We start from the raw sequence: 20,717 nt of genomic DNA, 5'->3' as shown, positions 1-20,717 counted from the left end.
CTTCTCTTGCTCTCTCCAATAAATAAATAAAATCTTAAAAAAAAAAAGTCTGCTTAAAAAACTAACTCCTAAAATTAATTATATGGAAAACAAAATTGTAAAAGAACTGCAGTGATTAATTTTAGGTGTGGTTATTTTAATCTGGGTGGGCTTCATTCAATCAGTTGAAAGTCCTTAAAAGCAAAACTGAGGTTTCCCTGAGGAAGATGAAATTCTATCTGAACATGTAGCATCAACCCCAGCCCAAGAATGTCCAGCCTGCTGGCCAGCCCTACAAACCTCAGACCTGCCAGCCGCCACCCACAAGTGCATAAGCCAATTCCCTTAAATAAATCTCTTGTCTACCTCCTCCTAGTTCTGTGTCTTTGGGAGACCCTCAATGTTGCTAACCTTGAACATGGAATGTTTTAGAGGTTGTATGTACTGGGCTCACCTTGGAGGATCCTGTAGGGCCTCAAAGAAGGATATTCATAGATGATAATCTTTGGGAAAACTCCTTTTTCAGCTACAGTGAAGTAAGTTTTATCAGGATGAACCTACAAGAAGTAAAATCTCAAGTAGTAAAAGGAGGGTTTTCTCATAAACGGTGCTAAGAATGCAGAATTTATAATCTGTGATTTTATAATCGATTAGGATCCACTCTAATAGGAAACTAAAAATTAGGCATCTGAGAAGAACTTGGTGTTGGATGTGATTTACGTAGAAATCTAGGGGAATACTCATTTTAAGTTTTGCTGTTGTTATCTCTACCTCTACCTTTTTAATTGCCATCAGAAGAGCTAGACTAGTGGTTCTCAATTGTTAGCATCCATCAGAACCATGGTGGGGGGGGGGTGCTTATTAAGCCACAGAAGGCAAACCCTACTAGCAGAGATTCTGACAGTACATCAGGACTGGGCCCCCCAAATTTGCACTTATATCTCTAACAAGTTCCAGGTGATGCCGATGCTGCCAGCCCCGGGAACACTCTTTGACAACAAAGTTAGATGAATTGTTTACCCTCCACATATGAACCAGTCTAAATTGTTGTACAGAAAAAAATTCATGTTTGCAGAATAGGTTACATCTCAGTTTAAAAAAAAAATTTTCACCTTGGACAAATTTACCACCAGTGGATATAAACTTACTAGAAGTGACAAAGCTACAATATTTCCAAGCCAGATGCAGAGGAAAATATAGTAAAAATGTCCTGGGTAAACTATTTGTGTCAGTATTTCAAGTGATAGCGGTTTATAACTGTTGTAGAATTCTATGTTTCTTCCTGCTATTTTTGTTCATTGATAAGCCAATGTGCAGGAAGAGTAAATGGAGAGCCTAAAAATAAAAAGAGGCTGTCATAAAAATAAACTAAGACACAAATTGTGCTTTATAAACTTCTATTTTCAGTTACCATTTTGCTACTCCTGATTTGCTACCTGTGGAAGAGGAGTTTCCTCAGGGTTTACAGACTGCACTGTGGTTTTGGTACCCGAGATACCATTGTAGCTTTTTTTCTTCTTCCCGCACATGGGGCCATAAGACCCATAATAAGCCATCTTTCTGCTGAGCCCTCTTCCATTCAAGTAGACACCCATCACTTTAACTTGAAAGAAGCTTGGGTTTATAGAATGGACATTCGATGAGAGAATAACACTTATTGCCTGCTTATTATGTGCCCCCTGACACTGTGTAAGTTTTATATGAATTAATTCCCTTAAATCTTACATCAGCCTTGTGAGTTCGGATTCCATTATCATTCCCACCATATCGATGAGGAAATAGGCACAGAGAGGTGAAATAACTTGAAGTCATACAGCTGGCAAATATGAGAAGTAGGATTCAAGCCAGGTGTTGGAGCCAAGGAGAAAGTGGAATTTAAAAATAGGAGCTACATAGGACTTAGGGGGAAACAGGTTACGACTACATCTTTCCAGAGGCTCATTTACAGAAGAATATTGGGAAGGACATGTGGTCACGGAAATCTGGATGGGAATTCAGGCAAATCTTTTACCCCCTAGGTCTTGTCTACAATGAGTGAAAAAGTTTCGGCCCTTTCAGGTCAGAAGCTCTGTGCAGTTGAGGTTGGTGTTTTATTTTTAGTGGAGACCTGGAACCAAAGAAGCATTGACTTTATACTCAACATACAGATTCACCCGATCTTTTCTGAAAGATAGTTGATTTACCCCTAAGACACATTTCTCACAGGCTTCTGATTGCCTTGCAAGAGCACTTCTCACCTACAAACAGATAACAGTTTCAGGAAAAAAATGAAGTGATAAGGACAGTTAAGGAAAGGCCCTAGCCACTATCCAGGTGCTGACAGCTCTAGCACACATGGAGAAAAAAACCATGGACATACAACTGCCCAGAGTCCAGGAGGGTGAGGATTAGGATTAGCATTCTTGACCACAGTACACCTCTACTTACCGACCTCAGACCAAATTATTGTATAACAAAATAGAAATTTCAAAACTACCATTGGCCATAAAGTGAGAGAAAAAGATGTGATAGTTACCTGTTTCTCAGTACTCTGCAGGTAATGTGGATCTCAGGGCTCACGATGCCTCAGGGTGGCCCCTCACTGACTTCCCTCCATAGAACCCATGACCCTCACTTTGGGCCTTTGGATATTTGCACATGACCAGTGCCACCATACCATGTATGTATCTACGATTTTGGTTTTTCACTTTTTAAAATGAGTCTTGTCTCTTTAGATGGATTTTCAGCTCTTGGAATTCATAGAGGTCATGAGCCCTTCTTCATTTAAATCCCTGCATGTTCTGAGTACTGTTGGATACACAATGTAATATAATAAATTCCTGTTTGGGTCGCCTGAGTGGCTCAGTTTGGTTGAGCTTCTGACTTCGGCTCAGGTCATGATCTCAGGGGCCTGGGGGCCTAGGATCGAGCCTACATCAGACTCCATGCTCAGCGAGGAGTCTGATTGTCCCTGTTCCCACCCGTACTCTCGCCCTCACCTCTGCCCCACTCCTGCTCTCTCTCTCAAATAAATAAAATGTTAAAATTAATTAATTAATTCCTGTTGAGTATAGGGACTTTATCATGAACACATGCTATGTATAGATAGCTGAACAAGAAAGAAATAATCATGAGACCATCTTCACTCTTCCATTTCACTATATCCTGTTTCCATAGTTGATCTATTTGTGGATCTCAGATTTTCCTTATCTTCTCCATTCCCATTCATGTCCCTGTTCTGCTTATGAGAGCAAGAATCTTCAAAACCTCTCCCCTCACTTCCATTTCTAATCTAAATACCCTACCTGGTCCCATCTAATCTAATCTAAAGTATCTCCCACTACTCTGTGCCAGCTTGGCCCAGTCTCTGTTGGAGCTGCATCAAGGCTTTCTGCTGGAAGCCCTCCACCTCTGCAGGGTGTGGTGATGTGGGCCCTGCACCTTCCAGTTCTGTCTGGCCTGCTCACACCTGGCAGGCAGGCAAGAGCAGGGAAGATTTCTATTTAGATCATGAGCCTTCTAAAAAACCCTTTGTGCATCTGCTCTGGAAGTGCTGCTTGTATGAGCCCCAAATCCTGCATATTTGTGCGCCTTTCCCTGTCTCATACAGCCTCATCTAAACAGGCACCCCTCTCATGACTCTAAAGACACAAAGAGTTGTTTCTCAGGTTGTTTTTGGTGAGAGCAGACCTATGGACATCAACTTTTAAGAGCTACAGAGTAAAAAAAAAAAAAAAACAACAGTCAAAGTTATAAAAACTCAGTTGCGGGGCCAGCTGCTATAGAGAGGTCGAGTAAGCTACAGTTAGGAAGGTATTCTTCAGATTTGGCTACTCAGAGAGCCATTGGTCACTTTAGTAAGGGCAGTTTCAGTAAGGTGGCAGGGAAAAGACAGCAGAAGCTTGGCTTTCAGGGAAGAGTCAGTGGGTACACAGAATGTATGATTAGAGAGGGGCCTTTCAAGATGAGAACAAGTTGATTTGGTGTACTTTTATGCTAAGATGAAAAGTCTAAGGACGTAGAGGCAAATGATACAAGAAAGATGATGACTGGAGGCAGGCACCTGAGAAAGAAGGAAGAAGAGACAACCCCCACCTCACATTCAAGTCCTTTTGTCGACTGCTCAAAATTATTGAATGTACAATCTATGCTTGATCTCCTAACGTTTGGTTCTATAACTACATCTTATCTGGCATTTATCTCTATTTATTATTTGAAATACCATTTATATTATTTATCTGAATATTTTTGCAGAATGGCAACATAGCATTCAACATGAAAACCCTGCATGACTGTGGGAAGCCACTTAGCCTCTATGAGCTCCAGTGTCCTTATCTGCAATATGAGATGATAGCATCATTAGCATAATATTGTTACACTGCACAGAGGTAATGTCGATGAATGGAGTGGTTGTAACTGTTGAATTGAAAATTCCGTAGAATAAGGACATGCATCACATGTAATCCTGCAGGAATACTGCGCATGATATTAGCACCTGACAGCCTGGCTGGTCCACAGAAGAAACAAATACAAAAAAGATAGTGGATTTTTTTTTTTCCTAAGACATTAACAGCATACCCCAATGACACCAATTCCTCTACCACTGCTACTTCGCAGGTAGATCTGTTCCTTGGTTTTCAAATTCAGAAGGATCAGCTGGTTCCCAGCTATGTACATCACAGTATTGCTGTCCAGAAGTTGTAGATTGGCCCGCTTTTTGCAGTCATAACCAAAGGAATGACTGAGCGAAGATTGTTAAGGAAAAGAAGTGAAATAAAGTAAGCATCCAAAAAAAATAAATAAATAAATAAAGTAAACATCCAAGATACAGGAAAAGTAATGAAATACATATATTTTAAAAAATCTGTGCCCATTGATAAAGGCTCAGTGTTGAAGTAGTTGAGTTTTACTTTGAAACTCAGAGTTTTTAGTTATTACTAATGCAACTTTGTTTTTAAGTTAGGTGAAAATTCTCATACTCATATTTAGTCGATATCTTAATTTTCCTAAAGAAATCCTCAAAGCAGGTTAATTTTATAAAAGTAGAAGTATTATATAGGCCTCTTCCTTGATGTCGAAAGGTAAGATGTTTAAAATTCTGAAAGAATGTTATGCAATTCTGACACACCCAGTGACAATGGGACTAACATAATAAATCCACATAAATGTACTTGAAATTTAATTCATGTGAACAGATCAAGAAAATGGACAAAATAATATATAGTGTAGAAGTATGTATAACAAATATGCTAACATTTCCTTTCTGAGCTTGTAGTATGTGTGTGTGTGTGTAGGTGTGTAGATGAGTGTGTGTGTACATGCACATTTATGCTATACAGTAAATCTGCACTAATTAAAAATACAGGTTAAAATAATCTGTTTTCATAAAACATCCTTTAAATGTACATTATTAGTACATTCAAGTTTAAATTAATATGATATAAATGTAATAATTAAATAAGACTAATCTATAAAAAATAGTTTGCAAAAGAAATATTACCGCATATCTTACGTAGATAGATTTGTATTTTCTAAGAATTCACTGTTGAACACAAAAGTTAAAGGACCATTAGAGAAATCTTTATTTTTTGAGCCCTGATCTAAAATATAAATTCTGATTTTAGAGGATTACCTTTACTTTTAAGTGCATATTTTTAGAGAAAGAAACTATGCAGAGTTTTTAAAAAGAATATCTACAATTGTAAAAAAGAAAAAATTAATTAATGCAATTTAATTGTGAAGTATATACAAATTACAACAAACTAGACATGACTATACCTACCTCATTGCCTAAGAGTTAAATTGAAAAAGAGAGGGCACATTTCAGGGCTTTTGATCTGCTCAAGAAAAAGGAATTCCATCAATTTAATAAAGACATAAATACTTAAAATTGAACGTTATGTAGAAGTACAAATGGATATGTGATCCAAAGATTTTGCAGAAGCTATTCGGGCCTCATGGAAACTATCAGAGATCTCCTGACAAATAAACAGTGGGAGTCACAGTGTCCTTACCCTCACAAATCCTGGTATGGGGTAGGAGGCTTCACCTATGCTCCTTTTCCCTTTCCCTAAACTGCTATTCTCACCTTTCCTTCCTTCTCTCCTTTCTCTTTTTCCCAGGTGTCAGTGTAACACTTTGGAGGGCTAAAAGCCAGGTCTATGGCTGGGAGAGTAGAAGTAGGCTACCATCTTTTCACTAACTTGGGTGGCAGTTGGGAATCAGATATGTGATCATTTATCTGATATTATCATCTCTAATTTTGGAATTAGGGGTGGGAGCAACTCTCTTTCACTTGCTGCTGCTCTCCAATGCAAAATGGGTTGAGACGGTAACTTCCCAAACTCTTCCCCTTCAAATCACAGCCTGCTTCTTCTCCCAGCTCATCTCTATTTCCTAGAATGTTGAATACAGTGCCTTGAGCCTTACCTAGGCATTCAATAAATGTCTGTTGGATGAATTAGTTAATTAATGTATAGCTAGAGTCTGATGCTTCTCTTTTAACTCCAGAAGACAGTGGCAGCCATTGACCAGACCTTGGAAGATGTTAAATTCTGTTCTGGTGTACCTTCAACTCCTTTCTGTCTTATCCTATTCTATCTTCTGACTTGAATCTTCTGAATTTCCTATCAGAGACTCAGGGCCTTCACCATGTGTTTGTGGGCATCTAGGACTCTCACTTTAAGATTGCGCTTAAATACATCTTATAGAAATTATGCTATGATTTAGGTGATATTTAATAAATGAATATTTCTTGATTGATTTACAAGACACAAACTCTAAAATTGAAGTAGACTCAGTATAATTACTGAAGTATAAAAGAGTATGCAGGGGATACATGACAGCTGACTTCTCCTTGGAGCTTCTCATAAAGAAATAGAGATTTTATCTATTCCATCCCTGGAGAGCAAGACCTGTCTAATGAGAGATGTTACTGAGAGGCAGCTTTTGATTCAAGGCCTGGAAGACCTAATAATGTAAGCTATCCAAAAATGGGACAAGCGACTTTGTGACTTCCCTGATTTTGAAAGTGTTCACGAAGGGTCTATAGTTTATACAGCTACTCATCCAGTACGAACAGAAGCAATTCATATATCAAGTCAAAAGTCAAGGTCACTCTGATTCTTATTATTTGGAATCTAGGCATATCTCTCTAGTACAGAAACCCCTGTATCCTGGAGCAGCAAGTCCCCAGTGCTGGGGGCTGAAAGAGGGCAACACAATCAAAAGTATCTGGGAAGCTTTTTCACACTACAAGTGCCCAAGTCCTTCTCCATATGGATATAATGCAGTAGGTCCAGGAACAGTATCAGAGAATGTGTATTTTAGGAAAATCTTCCGAGTGACTCTGATAAGGTACCTCATTTGAAACAACAGGATAGAAGAAAGGCAATAGTCTAACTTTTATCAGCAACTTATCCAAAGACCACATATGCAAAAAAATCCTTAAGAGAAAAAGCTTCAAGTTAAAAGATTCAGGTTGAATTAGTTTTAGTTATACCTGGGATTGAAACGGAAAACTATAATAACATGTTCTATTTTTATATAAAAACCAAAACTGAGTCAGGAAGTACACTGCCCTCCTCTTTAAGCACACCTTGTATAAGAGGCCCAGCAGTGGTTGAGGCCATGTAGTCCTAACCACCACCCATCTGAAACCAAACATATTAAATTGCCAGCCAAGGGCATTAATGGAAATCTTCTCCCAACTATCCCCATCACAAACCAACATTGTACTGTGATCCTAAACCCTTTTGTTGATTTATTCCCACCTTTAAATTTTTTCACAGACTCTTATTCTCCAGACCAATTAAAATGTGTTATTTTGTGCCCTACTTCCTGAGGATTGTCTTCTGATATTCATCTGATAAATAATGTGTAAGTACTACTGCCTGACAATGGCATCTGTGGTTTAAGAAACCAATGATTATAACTAGGTAGCCATTGAGAAAGGGATGTCAGGCTTATAGAGGTGGTAAACCATGATAAGAGGCCTTCTGGTTTCCTTCACATCATGTCTCACAAAAGACAGCCTGAAAAGCATCATTTCTCATTATGGTTATTTGGCATCAACAAAAGCTTAGTATAAATTAAGATTTCAACTTCTGTAAAGGCCAAACTTCTTGGAATTGCCTAAGACAGGGATCGGCAAACTTTTTCTATAAAGGGTCAGATGGTAAATAGTCTAGGCGTTGTGGGCCAGGTGACCTCTGTTATAACTACTTAATTCTGCCCTTGTAGTGTGATAGCAGCCACAGACAAAATGTAAATGAATAAGAATTGCTGTGTTCCAATAAAACTTTATTCATGAAATCAGACTAGAGGCCAGATTTGGTCCATGGGCTGGTTTGCCGACCCCTGACCTAAGAAACTGAAATCCAAAAATCATATACATGTAACTGGAGTGGATACACAAGTGTGAGGAGATCCAGTGGTATGTTCGAATCCGGAGTCACAAAAGGCAGCAAAACAAGCTCCATATAATCGTAGAAGAAGTTCTCTGAGATTTTCTTCTTAACTTCCTCCTCTGCCCCTTCTGAGGCTGAAGCAGGGGCTTCCAAATACTGAGATTCTAAAAAATTAAAATATTTTAACTAAGAAGGTCATCTAGTGAATCCTAAATTGTATTTATCAAAGGCAAGAGGCATGTACCTAGCCTGCAGTACTCTAGCAGTAAGTACTACCAGTGGCCTAGTAGGAGGCCACCCACTAATGAGCATGAGAGGAAGAGCCAACCTGTCTATTTGCATCAGGGTAAATGCAGATCTCTGGTCATGGTTTCTGCAGTCTCAAAGAGGAACTACTAGTTAGTTCCAAGGGAGAATTATAATTCACTAATCTGGGATAGAGCATTCCTTAGACCATCCTACTCCCCAGAAAACCAAATATGAGGGTTTTGTATGTGATCCTCAGAAACCTAAAGTATAGCTCCAGAGCTGCTAAATCACCCTATTAAAATATGTTCCATACTTTTCCTTTTATCACCCTGACACAGCCTGCAAATTTTTATTTCTATAGATTTATAACTGTTCAATTTGGGCAACTTGACTTTAAAACAGTTACTATTAAAAAATAAAAAATAAAAAAATAAAACAGTTACTATTATTGATAGAAAAATAATAATGCTTACCTCTAATGGTTTCCACATAGTCATCTTGAAATGAACTTGAACTTCCTTCCAAATGTTCCATAGAATAATCATCATCCTCTAAATATGATTCTCCTCCCCCTTCAGTAAGTGTTTCATCTGTGGCATCTTCTAAAGCTTTGTTACCCTCTCTCACAGCAGCTATTAAGAGTAATTTGTTTTAGTAATTTCTACATTTTGAATTAAACATTTCCTTATTTCCAAAAGAGCTAGCATTTTCTGATCACAACAGTAATAAATTAAAAATAAACTATGATATCTGGAAAACCTACAAATATTTGGAAATCAAAGAACATTTAAAAATAATGTATGGGTCAAGGAGAAATCAACAAAGAAATTTTAAAATATCTCAAACTAAATGTTAATTAAAATATAATATGTCAAAATTTGTGGGATGCAACTAAGACAATGCTTAGAGGGAAATTCATAATTTTTGTGTAGTTATAAGAAAAGAAGAAAAGTCAAAACTCAATGACCTAAAGCTCTACCTCATGAATCTAGAAAAAGCAAAAAGGAAAATAAAAATAAATAACAGAAATAATAAAAATGAAAGCAAGGATCAATTAAAAATCAGGTAAACAAACATAGAGAAAATTAGCAAAACCAAATTCTTATTCTTTGATATGATTGACCAAATGGAGAAACTCCTAGATAGACCAACCAAGAAGAAAGAGAGAGACAATATAAATCTCCAACATCAGGAATGAAAATACATCCTAGAGTTATGCCAACAAATTTTACAATTTAAAAGAAATGTACAAATTCTATGAAACAAAGTTACAAAACTTACAAAAGAAGAAATAAACAACTTTCTGTTTATTAAAGAAATTGAATTCATTAAAAATTTTCCCATTAAGAAAATTTCAGGCCAACATACTTCACTGGCGAATTTTACCAAACATTTAAGGAAGAAATAATACCAAGTGTACACAAAACATTTCTGAAAATAAAAGAGACCAAAATCTTTCTCAGTTTATTACATGAGACCAGCAATAATTTAGTCCTTTCATAAGAATCAGAAGTCAATGTCTTGGTAGTTAAGAATCCTTCATCCTTGTGAGAAATTCTGGATGGTTTGGCTGATACATTTGGCCTGGATTTCTTGATAGGACTACACAGAAACCCCTTGTTGAATATGGGGAGAGTCAACTTTAATCTTTCTGCTCAGTGGAAAACCAGGAAACTGATGGACTCTGCATGAGAATTCCATATTCCATATTGCTCATATCTTAGCAAGCCTGAGAAAAGGACAAGGTCTCCAGGCAAAAACAAAAACAGAGAGAGAGAGAGAGAGAGAGAGAGACAATGGGGAAGCTACCAGGTATGTGGCCAAATCAGAAAAGAGACCTCTTCTCACAGCAGCAAGATAAAGGATACCAGCAAATTGCTTCATGTTACCTTTTGGGATCCTAAGAATCACAATGTGTGAATTTATGAGCTGAGCACAGGGCCAGACCACAATTAACAGTCCTGCCCCTACAAGAGTCTAGTATAAGAAAGGGAGACCCTGAGGTAGTGCTACAAAGGGCCATTATTATTAAATCCATCCATTCAGAAAAATGCTGCAAAGGACTGGAGACCAAAAAGTAGGTAATCCTGTGTCAGAAAATAGAAAATGGAGAAAAGTGGAAATAGAACATCAAGAGAGAACAAACTAACATTTCTGAAGACAGTGATATAATAATCCTTTTTGGAGAGATAATTCTAGTGGTAGTATGGAGAGAGACTTGAACAGGAAGGCTTGAGTAGAAATCTTTGTTGTAAGAGTCCAAGCAAGAGGAGATAAATATCTCAAATAAAACATGATGTGGAGAAATTACAGATAGGTCTCAGATTCATTGAAATAGTTTAATGTAAATTTTGTGAATGAATTGATTTGCCCAGGTCTCCTCTAGGTGAATAATCAAAATTATATTTCTGAAACTATATTTAGGATTAGAAGTAGAAAATTCCAGACTCCAACAGACATCTAACACCATAATGCCCCATCAGAAAGAGCAAGCCATCTTTAAAAAATCCTTTTACACAATTCTTCACATTGTCTTCTGCTTTTTTTTTTTTTTTGAGTATAGTTGAGTATAATGTAACACAATGTTACATTAATTTCAGGTGTACGACATAGTGATTCAACTTCTCTATACATCATTCTATGCTCACTACTAGTTTAGTTACCATCTGTCACCCTAAAATCCTATGACAATATATTCCCTATGTTGTATCTTTTATTCCTGTGACTTATTCATTCCTAATTAGAAGCCTGTATCCCACTCTCCTTCACCCATTTTGCCCATCCTCCCATGCCCTTCGCCTCTGCCAACCATCAGTTTGTTCTCAGTATTTAAAAGTCTGATTCTGCTTTTTATGTATGTAGTTTTTTTGTTTCAGAATGGACTTTACTGGCAAAAGTTAGGGTTAGAAACATTCAAATTCATAAAATTTAAATAAGACAGGAAAATTATACCTTGAAGCTATGGTAATCACATGATTAGCGGATTCTGCTTTTAATTTGTTTATTCATTTGCTTTCTTTTTTTTTAAGATTTTATTTATTTATTCATGAGAGACACACACACACACACACAGAGGCAGAGACACAGGCAGAGGGAGAAGCAGGCTCCATGCAAGGAGCCCAACGTGGGACTCCATCCCAGGTCTCCAGGATCACCCCCTGGGCTGAAGGCGGTGCTAAACCGCTGAGCCACCCGGGCTGCCCTCATTTGCTTTCTTTTTAGATTTCACATATAAATGAAATTATATGTTATTTGTTTTCCTCTAATTTATTTTACTTAGCAAAATACCCTCTAGGCCCATCCATATTGTTGCAAATGGCAAATTCTCCTCTTTCTATGGCTGAGTATCGTTCCATTTTATATATATATAATTTATATAAATATATATAATATATATATTTATAGATAGATAGATACATAGATAGAAAACCGCATGTTCCCTATCTTTTTCCTTTATTAGTGAATGTCTGAGTCACTTCCATATCTCGGCTATTATAAATAATGCTGCAATAAACATGAGGGTGCATAGATCTTTTGAAATTAGTGTTTTTATTTTCTTTGGGTAAATACCCAGTAGTGGATTTATTGGATCATATGGTATTTCCACTTTTAAATTTTTAGGAAACCTCCATAGTGTTTTCCACAGTGGCTGCACCAATTTACATTCCCATCAACAGACCACAAGGGTTCTTTTTTACCAACACTTCTGTTTCTTGCCTTTTTGAGTCTAGCCATTTTGACAGGTACAAGGAGATATCTCATTGTGGTTTTAATTTGCATTTCCCTCATGATAACTAATGTTGAGCATCTTTTCATGTGTCCATTGGCCATCTGCATGTCTTCTTTGCAAAAATATGTATTCAGGTCCTCTGCTCATTTTTAAGTCAGGATGCTTGGGATTTTTTTGGTGTTGAGTTGTATAAGTTCTTTATATATTTCAGATATTAATCCCTTATTGGATACATCATTAGCAACTATCTTCTCCCATTCAGTGGATTGCCTCTCATGTTTGTTATCAGTGTCCTTTGCTGTGCAAAAGCTTTCTATTTTGAAATGGTCCCAATAGTTTTGCTTTTGTTTCCCTTGCCTTAGGAGATATATCTAGAAAAATGTTGCTATGGCCAATGCCAAAGAAATTACTACCTATGTTTTCTTCTAGGAGTTTATGGTTTAGGTCTTGCATTTAAGTCTTTAATCCATTTTGAGTTTTGTGTATGGTGTAAGAAAATGGTACAGTTTCATTCTTTTGCATGTAGCCATCCAGTTTTCCTAGCACCATCTGTTGAAAAGACTGTGTTCTCCCCATTGTCTATTCTTGCTTCCTTGTCATAGAATAATTGACCATGTAAACATGTGCTTATTCTGGTCTCTATTCTGTTCCATTGATCTATGTGTCTATTTTGGTGCCAGTACCATACTGTTTTGATTACTACAGTTTTGTAGTATATCTTGAAGTCTGGACTTGTGATACCTCCAGCTTTGTTCTTTTTCAAGATTGGTTTCATAATTCGAGGTCTTTTCTGGTTCCATATGAATTTTAGTATTTTTTGTTCTATTTTTGTGAAAAATGCTTTTGGTATTTTGATAGCAACTGCATTGAATCTGTAAATTGCTCTGGGTAATATGAACATTTTAACAATATTAATTCTTCTAATCCATGAGCATGGAATACCTTTCCATTTGTTTGTATTTTCTTCAATTTCTTTCATCAGTGTTTGATAGTTTTCAGAGTACAGGTCTTTCACATTCTTAGTTAAGTTCATTCCTAGGTATTTTATTCCTGTTGGTGTGACTATAAATGGGATTGTTTTCTTGATTTTTCTTTCTGCTACTTTGTTATTAGTGTATAGCATGCAACGATTTCTGGGTATTAATTTTGTACCCTGAAACTTTACTGAATTCATTTTTTATTTTTAATATTTTTTTGTGAAATCTTTAGGGTTTTCTCTGTATAGTATTATGTCATCTGCAAATAGTGACAGTTCGCTTTCTTTACCAATATGAATGTCTTTTATTTCTTTTTCTTATCTGATTGCTGTGGCTAGGACTTCCAGTACTATGTGGAATAAAAGCAGCAAGAGTGGACATCGCATCCTGTTCCTGATCTAAGAGGAAAAGCTATTTTTCACCATTGAATATGATGTTAGACATAGGTTTTTCATATATGACCTTTATTATATCAAGGTATGTTCTCTCCAAACCCACTTTGTTGAGAGTTTTTATTATAAATGGATGTTGGATTTTGGATAGCAAATGCTTCTTCTGCACCTATTAAGGTATACGATACTTATCCTTCATTTTGTTAATGTGGCGTATCACATTAATTGATTTGCAAATATTGAACCACCCTTGTATCCTGAGAACGAATCCCACTTGATCATGGTGAGTGATTTCTTCAATGTTTTTTGACTGTGGTTTGCTAACATGTTGTTGAGGATTTTTGCATCTACGTTCATCAGGGATATTGGCCTGTAGTTATCTCCTTTTTGTAATGTCTTTGGTTTTAGTTTCTGGGTATTTCTGTTCTGTTTGCAGTATATGATATTCCTCCATATGTTATCCAATTTAATCCTCAAACAACTCACAATTATCAGCTTACTGAGTGAGAAAATTGAGGCTCAAAGAGGTGAAATAATCTATCCCAGATGAAGCATCTCTAAGCAGTAGACCCAAGCCTCATACCTAGAGTCCATCTCTTTCTACTACACTGTATTAGAAAAGTCCATTAAAGACTTTGTAGACCTCACAGGAGAGAGCAACACCAGATGTTCAGAGAGGTCATTATCAACATAGAGTTGACAGTAACTTCTGTGTGCCAGTCTCTGCTCTCAAAGAACTTAGAATTTAGTAATAAACTAAAAGTAAACCATTTCTGTTATACAAATTTAAGTACTCTTTAAAAGTAATTGTACCTAAATTTAATAATAAAAACCTAAGTGTGTATTATCTTTACTTACATCTTGATGCAGACTTCAAGGAGCTCAGAGACCGCTTCCCAGGACTCTTTGATCTATCTAATCTCTCCCCATAAGAATCCTGATCACCTGGTTCTTTCATTTCCTCTGCAAGCACAAAATTGAGACAGCTGTGAGATAAAAATCATTTACAGATATTTTTCTCCTAACAAATTCCACAAGCACCAAACAGCATGTGTATTGATAACTGTATGTTTGCAGAGTAACCGAGATGACTTCACCAGCAGGAGGTATAGCCACCAGCCAAGAGACCTCGCACAACAGCAGAATATAGTCAGTCCCTTTTTCTAGGCCAAGTTACTGCAGTGCCATCTGATTTCCCAGAAGCCTGCAGTGAAATGCCATTCCAGTCCATCTTTTCTCTAAGTATTCCATCTTTAAAGTTAACCCCCTGCCATCCTTACTTTGGTTCATTCCCTCCATTTCCTCTTCCCATCATTTAATTCCCCTGGTGTTACTAATTAATTTCGATTTTTAAATATTTGTTCAGGGCACCTGCTATGTATCAAGTCTTACAGTAGGCACTAAATTATGGTACTGAACTAGAGATGTGATTTCTAATTTTGTGGAGCTTGTTGCTTAGAAAGATAGATATTAGGGGCACCCAGGTGGCTCAGTGGTTGAGCATCTGCCTTTGGCTCAGCTCCTGATCCTGGGGTCCTGGGATCGAGTCCCACATCAGGCTCCATGCAGGAAGCCTGCTTCTCCTCTGCCTATGTCTCTGCCTCTCTGTGTCTCTCATGAATAAATAAATAAAATCTTTTAAAAAAGAAAAATATTAAATGAGCAATTAAAATATCATAAATGCTACAAAAAGGAAAGAATAGGGTCCTGTGGGCATGTCTAATAAGATGCTTAACCCATGTCCTCAAGCTCAGGAAGAGGTATTTGAGACAAGGGTGATGAGTAGAAGTCGGCCAGGCCTAGAATGGACAGTGTGTGTTAGGCAGAGGGAAGTTGAGAGAGTGAGCTGTGTCTGTGAAGGGCTGAAGGCAGTCTGTTGTGAGAGTAGGAGAGTGAAATGGGCGGCTAAGAGGAGGCCAGCAGCAGATTATAGAACTGTCTCTAAGCTTTTGCTAAGGAGTTTACAACTTAATTTCTATGGCAATTGAAAGTCACTGGAAGGTTTTAAGGAGGGAAGTGACACAGCAGGTCTTCCCTGTCCTCTCTCTATTGCAGCTCTTCATCTTTGAAAGCACCTGCTATGTCCTCCTTGTAAGTGTTTGCTTCTTCACACCACAATATATCCTCAACATCCTTCTATGGCAAGGCTGGCAGGCAGAACAAAACCACAGTTCTATTTCACTCAGATTTGTGTTTTGATTTAGGTTTGAATCACAATTTGGCCACATAACCTCTACATGAACTCCTCAGTTGTAAATGGGAGTGAAATAAAAACAACTTACAAGGCTGCTATGAGAATTAATTGAACTAATGTATTGTTATCCCTTCCTGGTCTCTAAAGAAAGGCTAGGATGCCAAAACCAGATAGGATACACACTACGTGATCAGTGGAGAGGTCCTTTCATCTGGACCTTGGGGGTCATTCCATCTGTTCTCTTGCAGTGACGTCATAATGATGCCCTGTCTTGATTTGGGGGACAATAGTGCAGGGTCCGAATGTTTTTCTTAAAAGCTATTATTATCAAGAAAGATGGCACTAAAATGGCACTTATGTTATTAAACTGTTTAGCACCCTGGAAGCCATTTTTCTGGGTTACAGGGATGATGATTTACCTTTTAAAAAGTTTGTCTGGTTTTTTTTTCCTTAGTTGTTCTCCTGTTCCCTCCCTCCCTTCCTTCCTTCCTTCCTTCCTTCCTTCCTTCCTTCCTTCCTTCCTTCCTTCCTTCCTTCCTTCTTCACTTGATTGTAAATATACACCCACTGGGGTTGAGAGGCGTGTAGGAATCAAATGACAGAAAAATTTTAAGTAGAAAGATCTTTTTTTTTTTTTTTTTGTAGCAAGATCTTTTAAAATCCAAATTCTATCATCCAGTATGTTTCCTTTTCCTTCCAGTTTGGATATGCAGACCTGCTTTGTACATTTATACAAGTCACTGATTTTAAAATAATGAAATAATTATAATAATGAAATAATTTTTTAAAAATCGATATCACAGGGTAATTTCAGTTATTGCAGCGTGGTTGCAAATTATCACATACTGTGGGTAAACTTCTTCAGATAGCTACAAACATATCCAAATGCCATTTTCTCCCTCCCTTTCAAGGTTCTTCATAATGTAAATTTACCAATTCGATTCTTAAAACTACTGAGCACACTTATATCAAATGGCATTATGCTAGGCATTGCAGAGGATGCAAAAATGAGCAATAGAGAGCCCTTGACCTTAAATGCTTTACAATCCAGGAAAAATAAATTGACAATTCTCTTTTAATATAGTCTCAGAATAAACTTTTATAAACCACCGATCCACATCTGAAGCTGACCAGAACAAGGATGATCTGAAAGTCTTGACTAAAGACTAACACCCATTTCTTATCTCACACTTTTGTGGATCAGAAATCCAGGCACACTCAACTGGTTCTGAGTTTCACAAGGTCAAAACAAGGTGTTGGCAGAGCTACTTTTATTTCTGAAGGCTCTGGGGAAAAATCTATTTCTAGGCTTATTTAGATTATTAGCAGAATTCAGTTCCATGTGGTTGTAGGACTAAAGTCCCTATCTTCTTGTTGGCCATAGGTCAGGAGTTGTTCTAAGTTTCCAGAGGCCACAAGGCTCATGGTCCCCTTCAAAGCCAGCAATGGTAGGTCAGTTACCTTTCAATGATTTCAATCTTATAGTTTTTCTTTTCTGCTTCCTACCAATAAAAGCTTCATGAGATTATTTTCTATCTTCTAGTCTTCTCTTTTCCAAATACATTTATTTTTAACATATTGTAACTCAACATTAATAGCATATATATTCTAATAAAGAGCTTGTAAGACCTAATAAATTTACTTACAAGTGTATTATAAAATGAATAAGAAATAATTACAGTAAATAATTATGGTAACAATTATGGTGACATCATTCTGTAAACAAAGGGTTTAAACCACAACCAAAGGTAAATTCGTGTCAAGACAAAAGTATACTCTTTATCCCATGCTATTATAAACAATATATTCCTCAAGTGGCTAATGTTTCCATGCAATAAATTTTAATATCACAAACACAGTTACTATCAGGTTGTGTGCAGTATGAGAGAAAATACTAGAACCCAAGGAATTTTCCGAGTGTTCCGAACTAGCAACACTGGATAAAAAATACTGAGATCTTTTCTCGGCTTTCCTGGTTCAGAAAGAGTGGCTGAAGAACCTGTGAAATGTAATTGAGGTAAGGTAAGGTGGGAGGAGCTCCTGATCTTCTGGGGATTAGCAGTATAAATGATGAGATGGAGTAAGGTGGTTTTTATTTGGTTGGTTGGTTAGGTTTAAGATTGTTTAGAATAAAAGGATTGGAAAGTTGTAACCTGCTAAGGCTTTGCAGAATGGCTTGGGTTCATATCCTAGTTTGGCCAGGATCAAGGTTAGTGTGGCCAAGAGCCAAGTCTCTAGCACCCCTGAATCCTTAGTCCTTTTATATGTAAAATGATGATAAATAAGGTTGTCTGGCATAGTCAAAAGTATTCAAATGTGATCTTTCATACCCATAGTTCTCAACACCAGCTGCCCTTTGGAAAACTTTCATAGCATACCATTCTCAGACTCACACTCTCTATGTAATTCTTTTGTGCAGCCAAAGATAAGAAATTGGGGTTAAGGACCAGGGGTTTGTATAAAGCACATAGTAGGTACTCAAAAATGGTAGTTGTTTTTAGCATAATTACTACAAATTCTCTCCAATACAGCCAGGGCTCAATAAATGTGACCATGGAATCTTCAGAGAGTTGAAAGAGGTCCAACCTCTCACCCAGTGAGAGCCGCACATCAACATCGAGCTCAGCACCATTAGAAGAGCAGTCTGGTGTGTCGGTCAGGGTGAGAACTGGCTAGCGTCTGACTGACTGTGCTTACAGCCTGGTTCCCCTTACTATACCCCTGTGAGGTGTTACACAGGTGTTCAACTTCTCTGAGCCTTGGTAGTCTCCTCTGCAAAGTTCAGTACCTACTTCAAAGGTTGCTCAGAGATCTCACTGAGTTAATACAGTAGAGCTTTAAGAACAGTGCCTGGCACATAGGCACTCAGTATGTAAACTGGTTGAAGGGATTAATGTATTCATTCCTGAGTAAATGAATGGAACACTTCAAAAGACGATCAGTTGGCTTCGGTTTAAACATTTCAGGTAAGCGAGAAAGCACATTCTGTTAATGCTCAGCTGTAGTTTTTAGTTCATTTTATACACAGTGAAATCTGCCTCCCTGCAACTTGGGCCCATTTTGCCCTTATTCTTCTTGGGACATTTACAACGTTTTCTTGTGTACTTATAACCATTCAAATAATTGTAGCTGCTTTACTTTTCTCCCTAGATCCTCTCTTTCCTAGCTACAGCATCCCAATGCTTTCAATTATTCCTCACTAACCAGGTTTCAACTCTTTTCTGTATCCTGAGAGCTCAAAGAAGTTCGTTCCCAAATATCTCTCCCGATTTTGTATTTTCTTTGAAGGATCCAGACATTTTCCAAAAGAGATGAACTGTTACTCTACCCTTTGGGAACACTGTATTCCTTTAAGGCAGCCTAATATTACATTATCTTCTGGGGGTGGAGGGGGGTAGGCTCATTATATACTGACTGACTCATCATAATTCTGGTTGTAACCAACCAGAATAACTACACCATACTTTGTTCTCAACCATTCCCATCTCATACAACTGAACTAGCTAGGTTTAGGAGTCTATTTGCAGAACTACCTTTAAAAAAAAAAAAAAGAAAAGAAAAGGTTTTATTTATTCACGAGAGACACAAAGAGAGAGAGGAAGAGATATAGGCAGAGGGAGAAGCAGGCTCCCTGTAGGAAGCCCAATGTGGCACTCGATCCCAGGACCCCAGGATCATACCCTGAGCTGAAGGCAGACACTCAACCACTGAGCCACCACCCAGGCGTCCCGAACTACCTTAAACGTACTTTTATTAGAGTCAGGTTAATTGATCCAGCCTATGGCTAATTCTGTTAGCCAACTCACTGAATAGGCTTTCAAGTTTTGAGTCAACCCTGAGGAAGCATAAAGAAAAAGAAAATCATAGTACACAGTGGTGCAAAGGCATGTGTTGTTGCCAGACAGAGTGGTCCCTAAAGCAACATTACTTAGATTCATTCCCCAGATTCCAGGGTCAGTCCTCAGCCTCACAAACTCGGACACTCCATCTCTGCAGTGTGCCAGAGCTGGCCGTGTTAAGACTCAGCGAAGGTCCTTGCAAACAGATGCTCGGTTTTCACTTAACAATGTGAAACACCACTGTGCAAAGACTGATAATAGTCTGTGTATTTTGAATGTTTACCATGTGTCAAACAGTTCTAAGGAGTCTGCACACACTGTTTCATGTATTTCTCAAAACAACTCTAGGAGTTAGGTGCGACTTACAGACGAAAAAGCAATTACCCTGAATCTCGGCCTCTCACCCATGCAATTGGTTTCTGTGTCCCGTTGCCAAGCGAACAGTTACTGAGACTTTTGAATTCATCCTCTCCCCTCTACTCCCACGGTCACACCCTCATGTGGCTACGTTGTCTCACCTGTACCATTACCACAACCTCATCTCATACCTTGTCTCTGCCTTTTCTAGTCCATCTCTACCCTGCCTCTTGTAATTCCAAAACACAGCTTTCAGCGTGCTACTCTTCCTCTTTTAAACCTTTAATGGTTCGTCATTGCCACAGGAATAAGAACTCAGCTTCCAGGGCGCCTGGGTGGCTCAGTGGGTTAAGCACAGGCCTTCAGCTCAGGTTCTGATCCAGAGGCCTGGGAGGGAGCCCCCATCTGGCTCCAGCGGGGAGTCTGCTTCTCCCTCTGCCCCTCCCCCTGCTCATTCTCTTTTTTTCCCTCTCTCTCAAAAATAAATAAAAATCTTAATAAAATAAAATAAAGGACTCAGTGTCCTTGACGTGGCACAAAGATCCCTCATCTTCGGGTCTGAGCTCATCTCCTGTCACTTCCCCCTTCCTACTCCCTCCTTAGCCCCTTCTGC

At 38.0% G+C, this 20,717-nt stretch overlaps 1 protein-coding gene across 10 annotated transcripts in view; it reads right to left on the bottom strand.

The window, feature by feature from the left end:
- CFAP44 (cilia and flagella associated protein 44) overlaps window positions 1–20,717 on the bottom strand; it is a 126,489-nt gene that overhangs the window by 104,772 nt on the left and 1,000 nt on the right. For 6 of the 10 annotated variants that reach the window (XM_072811729.1, XM_072811732.1, XM_072811733.1 and 3 more), the window contains exons 2-6: window positions 14,573–14,677; window positions 9,089–9,247; window positions 8,371–8,530; window positions 4,537–4,699; window positions 434–536 (exon numbers count right to left, since the gene is read on the bottom strand). In XM_072811729.1, the coding sequence (XP_072667830.1) occupies window positions 434–536; window positions 4,537–4,699; window positions 8,371–8,530; window positions 9,089–9,247; window positions 14,573–14,672 (685 nt within the window). In that variant the 5' untranslated portion in view covers window positions 14,673–14,677. Of the gene's footprint in view, window positions 1–433; window positions 537–4,536; window positions 4,700–8,370; window positions 8,531–9,088; window positions 9,248–14,572; window positions 14,678–15,996; window positions 16,027–19,112; window positions 19,393–19,656; window positions 20,024–20,131; window positions 20,272–20,717 lie in introns of those variants that run through there. The other 4 variants (XM_072811727.1, XM_072811730.1, XM_072811725.1 and 1 more) reach the window with 4 other exon arrangements.

This window comes from Canis lupus, chromosome 35 (genome assembly GCF_048164855.1).
Source record: "Canis lupus baileyi chromosome 35, mCanLup2.hap1, whole genome shotgun sequence".
Lineage (NCBI taxonomy): Eukaryota > Metazoa > Chordata > Mammalia > Carnivora > Canidae > Canis > Canis lupus.
The sequence above is the reverse complement of the archived record's forward strand: the minus strand, read 5'-3'. Positions and strand labels throughout refer to the sequence as shown.